This window comes from Theropithecus gelada, chromosome 12 (assembly GCF_003255815.1).
Source record: "Theropithecus gelada isolate Dixy chromosome 12, Tgel_1.0, whole genome shotgun sequence".
NCBI classification, from domain to species: Eukaryota; Metazoa; Chordata; class Mammalia; order Primates; family Cercopithecidae; genus Theropithecus; species Theropithecus gelada.
The window spans coordinates 113,915,278-113,927,021 of record NC_037680.1 but is presented as its reverse complement, the minus strand read 5'-3'; the positions used below and the strand labels follow the sequence as shown (position 1 = coordinate 113,927,021).

Sequence of the window (11,744 nt, the reverse complement as noted above, 5' to 3'; positions counted from 1 at the left end):
TCTCTCTCTCTCTCTCTTTCTTTCTTTCTTTTTCTTTCTTTCTCCTTCTATCCTCTTCTTCTGGTTCTGTTTCTTTCTCTTTTCCTTCTTTCCTTCCTTCCTTCTTTCTTCCTTCTTCCTTCCTTCCCTCCCTCCCTCTCTTTTCCCTTTTCTTTCACTTCTTCTTTCCTTCCCTTCCCTTAACTTTCTTCTCTTCTCCCTTCCCTTCCTTTTCCTTTTCCTTTTCCTTCCTTCCCTCCCTCCCTCCCTCCCTCCCTCCCTCCCTCCCTCCTTCCTTCCTTCCTTCCTTCCTTCCTTCCTTCCTTCCTTCCTTCCTTCCTTCCTTCTTTCCTTCTATATATGCATATATGTGCACGTGTATGTATCTATATCTATTTTTGTCTATCTATCTATCTATCTATCTATCTATCTATCTATCTATCGATCATCTATCTATTTATCGTCCATCCTTTTGCTGCTGGTTCAAAGAATGAATCAGATACAAAGTCCTCTTGGAAGTCTAAAAAAAGACATGGAAAGCATGGCATTTTGATGGGTTTTGCATAATGAGATTCAAAAACTGATCATTCCCTTTGCCCTATTTTCTCTTTTAGGTTCATATCTGGTGCTTAGACAAATTCAAAATGAGGAAACATCGGCACTTGCCCTTAGTGGCCGTCTTTTGCCTCTTTCTCTCAGGCTTTCCCACAACTCATGCCCAGCAGCAGCAAGCAGGTAAGAGCCAGAAACGTCCCTGATTTTGTAAAAAGAAATAGCGTTCTTTGATTTTAGATCTTAGGCATCATGCACTGACATGGAGCTTAAATATGTTTTTAAGGCAGCTAAGCCATTTATTATAGGAGAGTCAGATAGGATAGTTATAGGGTTTACAGATACTTTTCAGATACTCTTTATCCAGTGAGAGATGACCTATTTTTATTAAAATTTGGGTTTGGTATTTTGGAATTGGCTTGAAAATGATTTGTTTTTACATTGGATGTGAACGGAAAGTTTGTATCTCAAATGTTTTACCACCTGAAGGGACTTTCCACATTTCTGGCATTGGCTGGTCTCTGAGCACATAAAGTAGGCAGAAGTCAATGATTGAAAGTAAAAACTATTTTCCCTGAAAAAAACAAAGATCACCCTCTCTCTCTAACTCCACATGCAGAAAGGCATTTTCATCTAGGATCGTTGGATCTTTAAGATTTCTGTTTCCCGAAACGAATTAAAAACACGGATTCTAATTAACTCCATTAGGAATTTGATTTCAGGGTTTTAGAAAAGTGGGAAATGCTTCATGCATTGCAAGCTGGAAAGGACTGAGGTGGGTCTCCCTCTCCCTGACCCAGAGAGCTGGGCCTCTGAGGGATTCCTCCTGCAGGCCAGGTTGCTCTTAGATGGGGGGAAGTCTAGTGTCACTTCAATGGAAGAAGAACGTGGGTTGGGGCATCAGGTCAGGCCGAGGTAAGTAGCAGAGTCCAGAAGCAAGCCTGGCTCACAGCTGCAGAAGGGCACCTCCTGGGGCGGGCCACTGACAGCCTGATACCCGGAGCTCCTACCCTTGAGGGAGAACTGGGTTCATCTGGAAACGAGATAGATAATGTTTGACATCTATGAAGACTTTTCTGGCTCTGAAAAATATGCAGTAACTAATTAGAATACCTTTTGTTCATGCTCAAAAATCTGGAAAAAATAAGTCTTTTCCCTTCTCTACATTTACACAGGTCCTCCTCTCTTAAAGAACATGTATTTATTATATTTATTTTTCATGCAAATTACCCAAAGCATTGGGGGTTAGTGAATGGAAAATAGCAATTTTTACTTTTTCTTTTTGTCAAGGCCCAGTTTCATATTCCAAACTAAAGAATGAATTTATAAAATGATGGTTGGTTGTCTGTGATAAGGCTTCCTTCTGGTTTAATCAGGTGGGTCTTGGGGCTCAAACTGCCACAGGGAATCATGTTTGAGTTAAAGACAGCCCAGGAAATTGTTTCCTCAATCTGGAGCATGCCACTGGCCCATTCATGGTGCTCTCTGAGTATGGAACTTGGGCTAGTGACTGGGCACCAGCAGCTATTGAGTGCATGGGCCCAGGTCCCTGGTTCCCAGGTAAGTGAGTCTACCTTCCTGTATTACCAGTGAGGTGTGAAGTGTTTAGTTAAAATATAGTGTAAACCAAATTTGTTTAGGAAGGCTTTGCACTGATAGGAAGTAATTGCTTACATAGTAGAAAAATCTAAACCAATGTCTTTTTTTAAAGATGTCAAAAATGGTGCCGCTGCTGATATAATATTTCTAGTGGATTCCTCTTGGACCATTGGAGAGGAACATTTCCAACTTGTTCGAGAGTTTCTATATGATGTTGTAAAATCCTTAGCTGTGGGAGAAAATGATTTCCATTTTGCTCTGGTCCAGTTCAACGGAAACCCACATACCGAGTTCCTGTTAAATACGTATCGTACTAAACAAGAAGTCCTTTCTCATATTTCCAACATGTCTTATATTGGGGGAACCAATCAGACTGGAAAAGGATTAGAATACGTAATGCAAAGCCACCTCACCAAGGCTGCTGGAAGCCGGGCCGGTGACGGAGTCCCTCAGGTTATCGTAGTGTTAACTGATGGACACTCGAAGCACGGCCTTGCTCTGCCCTCAGCGGAACTTAAGTCTGCTGATGTTAACGTGTTTGCAATTGGAGTTGAGGATGCAGATGAAGGAGCATTAAAAGAAATAGCAAGTGAACCAGTCAATATGCATGTGTTCAACCTAGAGAATTTTACCTCACTTCATGACATAGTAGGAAACTTAGTGTCCTATGTGCATTCATCTGTGAGTCCAGAAAGGGCTGGGGACACGGAAACCCTTAAAGACATCACAGGTAATGGCAATGCCACCAAGCTACGCCGTGCCCTGCTGTTCTTGGGAGATGAGCTTGGCAACTGCTGGCCTTAAAGCAACAGCTTGGATGGCGCGCGGGCCAGGGAAGAGATGAATGTTCACAGGTTTAAAAACAAAGGTTTAATTTGGAATATTCTTCCGTGGTCTTCTCCCCAAGTAGGGCATTCACCTACGTACAAGAAGAGTCTTTTTTTAAACAACTGATATTTCACTCTAAAAAAGCCCACATTCTAATATCATGATCCCACAAAGCACTCTGCCTTCCTTAGAAAAGAAAGCCTCAGAGTGGTGAGATGTGCATCTGATCAAACCCCTGTATCTGGTGTTGGGATCTGTTTCATTTAAGGAAAGTTCCCTGCTGGACAGTGCATGAACTGAGAGGGGAGCGAGGGCATCTGTTTTTGTGTCCAGTGGACTAGCAGAGGGCTCCTCTCTTCTACTCCATGGAGTTAACTTAAAAGTGTTGGTAGAATCGGAATTGCAAGAAACCTCAGCTATGATCCAGTCTAGATCAATTTGGAAGGAATTGAGTCCTGGATGATTAGTGACAGCCAGAGCTGGAGGCTGTGCATTTGGGCTGTGGGTCTGGTCGTCTTACTTGTCCTCCATGTGGTAATCATGGCTGTGCCCACAGCGACCCTTCTAATTCTAATGGCATTGATGAGAGCCACTCTGGAAGTATTGAGAGCACGTGGACATTGCATTGATGTGTCATGTGCTGTTGCATGTACAGAGACAATTGGCCGACAAGTTATTTAACCAGTTAAGTCCATTAGCTCTCCTTCCAGGGCTAAGTGCCTAAATGGCCAGTGGGAAGGAATTTGACAAGTAAAATTTCAAACTGTACCATATCACAGCAACTGTGATGAGTGCTTAGAGTTTACTCACTAGTGATGGACAAAGCAGAGGGCCCTCCCCTTTGTTAGAAAATCAGTCCATGCAGCCATTTGATAGCTGGTAGCAGAGAATTCTGGGTGGGATGAGCAGGAAATGAGAGAGGAATCCAAGGGGAGAGTTGGGCTCCAGAAAGGAGACACACATGTTCTCTGAGATGGAGGGAAGGGATGAGAAAAGGGGCTGTATTTCCAAGATATTCAGGAGGAAAAGAGGCACATTGAGAGAGAGTTCAAGCTGAGTTGACATCCATCATCTCAATAAAGGAGGGGAGCAGTGGGGCTTGGGGTCTTGGAGGGATTGAAGTTATTTTTGATTAGCTGCTATAGGGATGTGAAGAGGGGTCACAAAACATTCAGGAAGCAACTGCTGATTTGCAGTGGTGTCCAGTTGCTATCAGAGATTATGAGTCAGTGGGCGTCTCCATTAGTGTGGATCCCTGCCTTTCTGCAGATGTCTCAGGCACTCCCAGGATCAAAAGGGTTCCCAGAACTGGGACTTGCAAAAAGGGAACAATAGAGAGGACAGAAGAAAATTTTCTCAATAAGGAAATCCAGAGTGGTGGCTAGTAAATTCCTAAAATAGCCTGCCATGGTGTCCTGGCAGTGTGGGGAGCTAATGAGAACTAGAATGGGCCAGGAGACCTCTGAAGAGCCAGAGGATGAGAGGCCAGGGCTTGGAAGGAGAGCCCTGGAGACAGCTGAGTATGCAAGTCAGAGACACTGCTGGTGTGTAGATAGGGAGACCTCCAAGGGCCAATCTCAGGGCTGGAGGAGTTTCCAGTGGTGCTCAGTGTAGTCCTCGGATGTGTAGGAACTGTAGACAGCCAGCTACTGCAGAAACCAGAGAGGCTGGTGCTCACAAGCATTGTCCATACAGTCCTCAAAGTCTGGAGATGACCACAGAGCCTGCAGTGTGGATGCAGGCTGAACATGATGTAATTAAATCACGTAGGAAGGTTAGAGCCTCTTCTGTGTATTTAGTAGGCATGAGGAAGTGAATAATTCTTTGAATCAAAAAAGAATGAGTGGGAAACCACATGGCATAGGGGAACTGATCATAGGAAGCAAGATTTATGAACAGACTTTTCTCCTACACTTTTAAAAATGGTTACCACCGAGACAGCCATTGAGACAGGAGGTAGGAGGTCAGGTGACTGATGGAGAGTCAGTCTCTTGTGAATACACAGGGATGGTGGGGCAGGAAAGAGAGAGTTGAGGCTTGGAGGCACACATCACTCTATAGGACCACATGGGAGGGACAGCAGAAGAGCTGCAAGATTGCAATCAGGATAATGGAGCAGTTGTAGAGAAGCAGTACCAGAGGTCAGTTTTTCATAACAAGGATTCAGACAGCAGGAGCTGAAGAGAGATGACCCGACGTCAGCAGAAAGGAACCAGCTGTCTTGGGAAGGCAGAGCTTGGTGAAGAAGAGGGTTTCAGAACTAGCCAGCCCCAGGGTGTTGCAGCAGTTTGTTCATAAAATGGTTTTCCCAGTGGTTACCCCTGATTTCAGCTTTAACGGGGCTGGCAGTGCTGATGCCCTTACCCAGCGGGTCTACTTCTCAATAGGAAGGAGTGAGAGGCAGTTCAAACACTGAAAAGTGTTCCCTGCTTCCAAATGACAGGCCTCCCCCCGGCATTACCACACAGGCATCAGTCCTGCCAAATGACAGGAAAAGGTGGGTGTCCCCAAGAGCACCCCAAACCACTCAGGTTACCAGGAAATGACAAGAGGGTATCTACAATGAACTGCACTGTTTGTTACCATAGTATCAATATCATTAATTCCCTGATCCATCACATTTTAGAGTATAAGGATAATAACAAAGACCTATCAAAAAACAGTGAAAGGGGCTCATGCCTATAATCCCAGCACTTTGGGAGGCTGAGGCAGGTGGATCATCTGAGGTCAAGAGTTTGAGACCAGCCTGGCCAACATGGTGAAACCCCGTCTCTACTGAAAATACAAAAAATAGCCAGGTGTGGTGGTGGGCACCTGTAATCTCAGCTACTCGGGAGGCTGAGGCAGGAGAATTGCTTGAATCCAGGAGGCGGAGGTTGCAGTGAGCCAAGATCATAACACTGCACTCCAGCCTGGGTGACAAGAGTGAAACTCTGTCTAAAATAAACAAACAAACAAACAAATAGTGAAAGGGACCAGTAGAGAAATGGAACATCTTTTATTGACGTTTTGTCATACTCACAAAAAGAGCCGAGTTTGACTTTATGTTTAACCATTATGTAATGGACAAACAATGAGATTACCATCATGAATGTTAAATGAAACTACCAATATCGTGTGTTTCCACACAGATGATAAAACCTTTGTTTTTATGCCAAGAAAGCATCTCTGTCTTCTAGTGTCCAAGCCACTAGCAGCACCAGGGCAGAAAATTAATCCGTTCATGTCTCTTTTCTAATTAACATCACTCTGCAATTCCTCCTAGTACCACGTCCCACTGCATGTTCCACGGCAAAAACATAGAAGAATAATCCTAGGAAGAACAGTACATCTCTGCTTATAGTTTTTGGAAAGGCAGTTAGAAGGATTATAGAAATTGCAGTTCGTTAGGGCTGCTCTTCTTACTACCTGTCTGCTAGGTAACTTCCCCATAGAGCGTTCTTGATTATAGAACACACATATGTGTAAAATTTGAACAATCACCACAGTTGTCAATGAACTCTACTCAAATAATCAATCTCCAATGGTTGTGTTTTAAAAAATCCCTCTATCATTCTTTAAAAAAATGGATATACCTGAGATACAAAATCTTTATTTTTAAACAAAAGCTAAAGGTGACAGGGAAGATTATGGTATCAGCTTTCTTTTCTTTGTGAAGGATGAAGAATTTTTAAATTTGTAAAATATATCTACAATTTTGTGTTTTGCATAGGAAATAAGAATGTGAACTTGTTTTTCTTAATGAAAGGAGGCATCACATGAGCTAAGAAAGGCATTGTGCCCACACCAGTGAGTTCAGGAAAAGAGTTTCCAGGGATGTCGAAGGAAACTGTGAATTTTCCTTGGACACTGTAAAACTTTTCCATAGAAAACACCATAGAGGCTGTGGTACACAAAGCCTAGAAGCAGAAAACCAGACAACTCTAAAGTTTTCAAATTGTGCATAGATCTGATTCCTCGTAACATTAACATTGGTCATTGGTCCGCCTTGCTGTACACAAGCACACATGGCCCCTGTGTGCCTTTGAGGCTTCAGCTCTCCTGAATAACAAAGCATGCCCTTGTATGTCCCATTATTGTGTGTGTAAGAGGATAATGTTGTTATTCAGTGATGACAAATTATCCAACGTGTTTCTATGACCGGTCACTGTAGATGTTTAGTCTTTTAGAAGAGAATGTCCAAGGATTTTCCCTCAGGGTTCATTTATCTTACTTGCACGATTATAAATTTCAACCCAAAAGTAAGTTACAAATAGAGAAGAAATAGTGTTATCCTGTGACTTAGGGATCATTTTAAAAAACTTGACTGTATTGATTATATTTAATCCTTCTTTTAAATGTTTTGATATGCTGAGGAAGTGGCAAACCCTCCCATGTCCTTTGAGGTCATTGGTTTAAGCCTGGGAAATGTTGAGGAATTTTGTGGGATTTGTGGAGCCTCTGTATTATACAATGATGTAGGCCATTTCTACGGCTTTCTGTGTAATTCACACCCCCTGGCACCACAGCCTCTTGAAGATCCTTCAGGAATCGTATATTTTGGCTGAACAGGGGCAAATGCTTTGGGCTCTAATCAAGGGCTCAGTCTTATATAAAACTTTTGTGTGGCAATCACTAAAAACACAAGATCTTAATTACTGTAGCACAACAATTATCCTACTCATTATATCTTATAAGAAGGATTGTGATAGCAATGTTGCCCGGTTAATATATTTCCCTATGCAAAGAATTAATCTGCAAATATATTGTCAGGAACTTTCATGTATATTAGGAAGGGAAGAGAGCAGTTCCAACCCTGGCAATCTCTGTTTCAGTTCACACAATGAGAAGAGCTCGGGTAAGAATGTAATTTCACTAGAGCGGAACTCCTCAATTTGGGAACTCCTCACTCCCAAAGTGAGACAAGCTTTGCATCATTTTCTACAGTGAGAACAAAAACAATTTTATTGGCACAAGGAAACATTAACTTTAAATATAAAATGTTCACTGTCATTGAAAAATCAGAGATCAGAGTGAATGGCCTTACCTGTAATATTACCGTCATTTAAAAACGATACCCTGAGTGTATCTTTCTGGAATCCCAGAATATAAATAGATAAGCGCACACATAATCTCTTCTTGTCCCTAACACATACTTAAGTTATTAAAAACATCGACTAGAATAATTGTGCTCTTCCTTGAGTTTAAATCAGCCAAATTTAAACATTCAAACTAAGGCTGTGAAATCTCTGGCCCTGGGTTTTAGATTTCTCGATCCCTATTCCTCCCTCAGGGCTGTTGTACATCCCTGTTCTCAGTATCAGGATGGAAATTCTCTGTTCGCCATTATGGGGGAGAAAAGAGGTCTTGGTCAGCTGTTTTTCTGTCCTTTGTGTAACCCCAGGCGAATTCTGATTGGGGTTTATTTGATGCTCATAGTCCTTCTAGGTAACTAGTTTAGGATGTCATAAAAACAAGGTTGGATAATTATGTCATGACTGGTTTAATATCATTCTACTTAACATTGTTCTGCATTAGGTGACTGAATATAGAGGCAATGACAAAATAAATGAACAAAACATCCTGCCCGATCCCAGAACTGCATTTGAGGTTTATACAACTAAACATCATTTGAGAAAAAAAAAAAAAAAAAAACACAAAAATTTCACCAAAGTGTTTTTTACGTGAAAACTTTAAATGTAGTTTGAGTTCTGATTCACAAAGTTGCATGTACAAGGTCATTTTGGCTTTTAAAGAAAAGAAGAAGAAACAGGAGTTGCTTAAGGCATCGAGCAACACACTGGGCTGAGGAATCACCAAATCGTGACTGTTTTGTAGCTGTGGATTTATATAAAAATTTTTTCTAATCATTTGAGAAGGCAGGGGAAATGACCAAAAATTAGAAATCATCTCTAAAGTTTTCTTAACCTACTCATTGATTTTCCCCGGTAGGTTTGGTAGCAGACAATTCATGCAACTACATTTCCCAACAAATTTCTAGAATATGCACCCAAGATTCTCCCCTCAGAAAAGTGAATATGATGTTTGGAAATTTAACTACGAGGACAGCACAAATGAAAAATTGCTATAAATGTCCCTTTTTTATACGATGATTCCTAAGGGGTTGCCTCTTATCCATTCAGAATGCAGAACTGAAAGAGAATTTCACATTCCTTCATCAACATGTGTTTTGTTTGCCCATATTTCGTGTTTCTTATTGGTTTCCAAAGAAACATGTCAGAACACTGAATAATGCATGTGGTCACTTGTTCTAATGCTTTCACATTTTTTGCATTTCTTTCTTTTAAAGCACAAGACTCTGCTGATATTATTTTCCTTATTGATGGATCAAACAACACCGGAAGTGTCAATTTCGCAGTCATTCTCGACTTCCTTGTAAATCTCCTTGAGAAACTCCCAATTGGAACTCAGCAGATCCGAGTGGGGGTGGTCCAGTTTAGCGATGAGCCCAGAACCATGTTCTCCTTGGACACCTACTCCACCAAGGCCCAGGTTCTGGGTGCAGTGAAAGCCCTCGGGTTTGCTGGTGGGGAGTTGGCCAATATTGGCCTCGCCCTTGATTTCGTGGTGGAGAATCACTTCACCCGGGCAGGGGGCAGCCGTGTGGAGGAAGGGGTTCCCCAGGTGCTGGTCCTCATAAGTGCCGGGCCTTCTAGTGACGAGATTCGCTACGGGGTGGTAGCACTGAAGCAGGCTAGCGTGTTCTCATTCGGCCTCGGAGCCCAGGCCGCCTCCAGGGCAGAGCTTCAGCACATAGCTACCGATGACAACTTGGTGTTTACTGTCCCGGAATTCCATAGCTTTGGGGACCTCCAGGAGAAATTACTGCCGTACATTGTTGGCGTGGCCCAAAGGCACATTGTCTTGAAACCGCCAACCATTGTCACACAAGGTATGTATCCTCTTCTCACCATCTGTGTGGGAGTGGGGTGTTGTGTGTGTTGGTTTTCGTAGAGGTAAGGTGGGCACCAGCATGATTCGCCACAGGAGAAGCTGTAAGTACCCACAGTCCAGTCCTTCTCTGATGAGCTGGGTCCTGGATGTCATGTTTGTGATTGTTGCAGTGTGCGGAAAAACTAAAGACCAATGAGTGAGTGAAAGCTCTTAGGAGAGTATGAGTTGCTGAGAAAGTGTGCTTTTAAGGCTAATTCAACAAACCTGTTGCTTTGAGATTATTAAACTACTTATAATCCAGTCTTTCTAAAAATGGGCTTGAGGGGCTCATTACAGTTCTGAGAAAGTTACTCCAGGACCATGGCACTGGGCTCTAAAAGTCAGTGTTAGAAGTGTGCTCACAGTGTCTTTCCAAAAGCACAGATGGAGTGAGGGTGTCTCCTCAAAGTCCTTTTGTGCTAGGTGCTGAGAGTTACACTTCTGAAGGTAAGAAATAACAGTGCAATCGCTTGATGGAATATTTATGAAGTTTGTTTTTTTTTTTTTTCCTGTGCTTGTCAAGTGTAGGAGGAATTCTCTTGAGTGGCAATATTAGGATACAGGCTCAAATGGAGGGCCTTTGGCAAAACAGCCAATTGGAGTGGTTTAAAAAACAAACAAACAAACAAAAACAACCAAGTCACATAACAAATACGCACTTAACAAACATAGGAGGTGTGGTGGGGGCATCAGGATACATAGCCTCCTCCACCTTTTGAACTGTTTTCTGAGACATCAGTCACTTTTCAGACCTATCAATTTCATTACCTAGGTGAGGCCAATAGGATGTCATTTGGTAAATTAGGGACACAGTGGCCCCCAACAGTTTCCAGAAACACCCAACTCACTTCCGGTGTTGTTTACACACTGGGATGCTCTAACAAGATCAGTCCTTGAATATAAGACCTTGTTCTTCATTGTCCTTCCAGAGTATGGGCTCAATGAAAATTGATGAATGGATACCGAGGCTCCTATAAGACTCTGATTATCATCTGCAACAAATCATCTAAATTTTCTTGGGTGAAATAACACACTATCACAGCTCTTATATGTTAACTTTATAAGTAAAGTCTGGGTCTACAGGATAAATATTGTAATAAGATACTGCTTCACCCATTGTATCAATTACAATTGATAAAGGGAGGTTTTCCTTTGATAAAGGAGTGACAATAACTTAAAAATAACCCTTTTGGAGACTATACTGTTGTATGAAATTAAGAGTAGAACATTTTAAAGTCTTGATGAAAAACATCACTATCTATTTATTTAAGGAACTGACATCTACTTAATAGTGCCTTGCTAATCATTAGCTCTAGTTGCTGCATTCATGTAAAGACAACATCACCACATTTCCTTACAAGGGTTACAAAATTCACCCTGAGTTATCTCAAACTTGCTTCAGATGAATTTAAACCGCGGCTTTTGTTGTAATAAAAATTGCAGGTAGAAAGCTCAGGCAATGGCATCTCTACTTAATCTGTATATTGGAACTGTGATCTGGTGATGTAGCAAGAAAAGTGTATGTGAGCATTGCCTTCTGGAGAAGCCTATGCCTAGCATTTATTTAAGTTTGAAAGGCCAATTCCGTGTGGCTTAGCTTTTGCTGCATACGGTTTTCCAGCTTTTCCTCTCACTTGATGGGACCACAAAATTGGCCCAGATTCTTCAGATGAGCTAATAGGGAGACTAGAATTTTGAACATAATGTTCTGAGTGCAAATGGTGATTGAGAAGCAATGGAAACACAGCGTGCAGGACTGCCTGCCGGGTGCCTGGAGCTGCTCACGCTCATTCCATCATGGCGCCGTTGTGTGACTCTGGCAGTTAAGAAAACAGTCAAGTGAAAATTTATGA

General features: G+C 42.1%; 1 protein-coding gene across 12 annotated transcripts in view; it reads left to right on the top strand.

Moving 5' to 3' along the window:
* The window catches only part of COL6A3 (collagen type VI alpha 3 chain), a 91,881-nt gene that overhangs the window by 17,890 nt on the left and 62,247 nt on the right, over positions 1–11,744 (top strand). For 6 of the 12 annotated variants that reach the window (XM_025403934.1, XM_025403931.1, XM_025403932.1 and 3 more), the window contains exons 2-4: positions 594–714; positions 2,243–2,860; positions 9,248–9,850. In XM_025403934.1, coding sequence (XP_025259719.1) covers positions 624–714; positions 2,243–2,860; positions 9,248–9,850 — 1,312 coding nt within the window. In that variant the 5' untranslated portion in view covers positions 594–623. The remainder of the gene's footprint in view (positions 1–593; positions 715–2,242; positions 2,861–9,247; positions 9,851–11,744) is intronic. The other 6 variants (XM_025403939.1, XM_025403937.1, XM_025403936.1 and 3 more) reach the window with 2 other exon arrangements.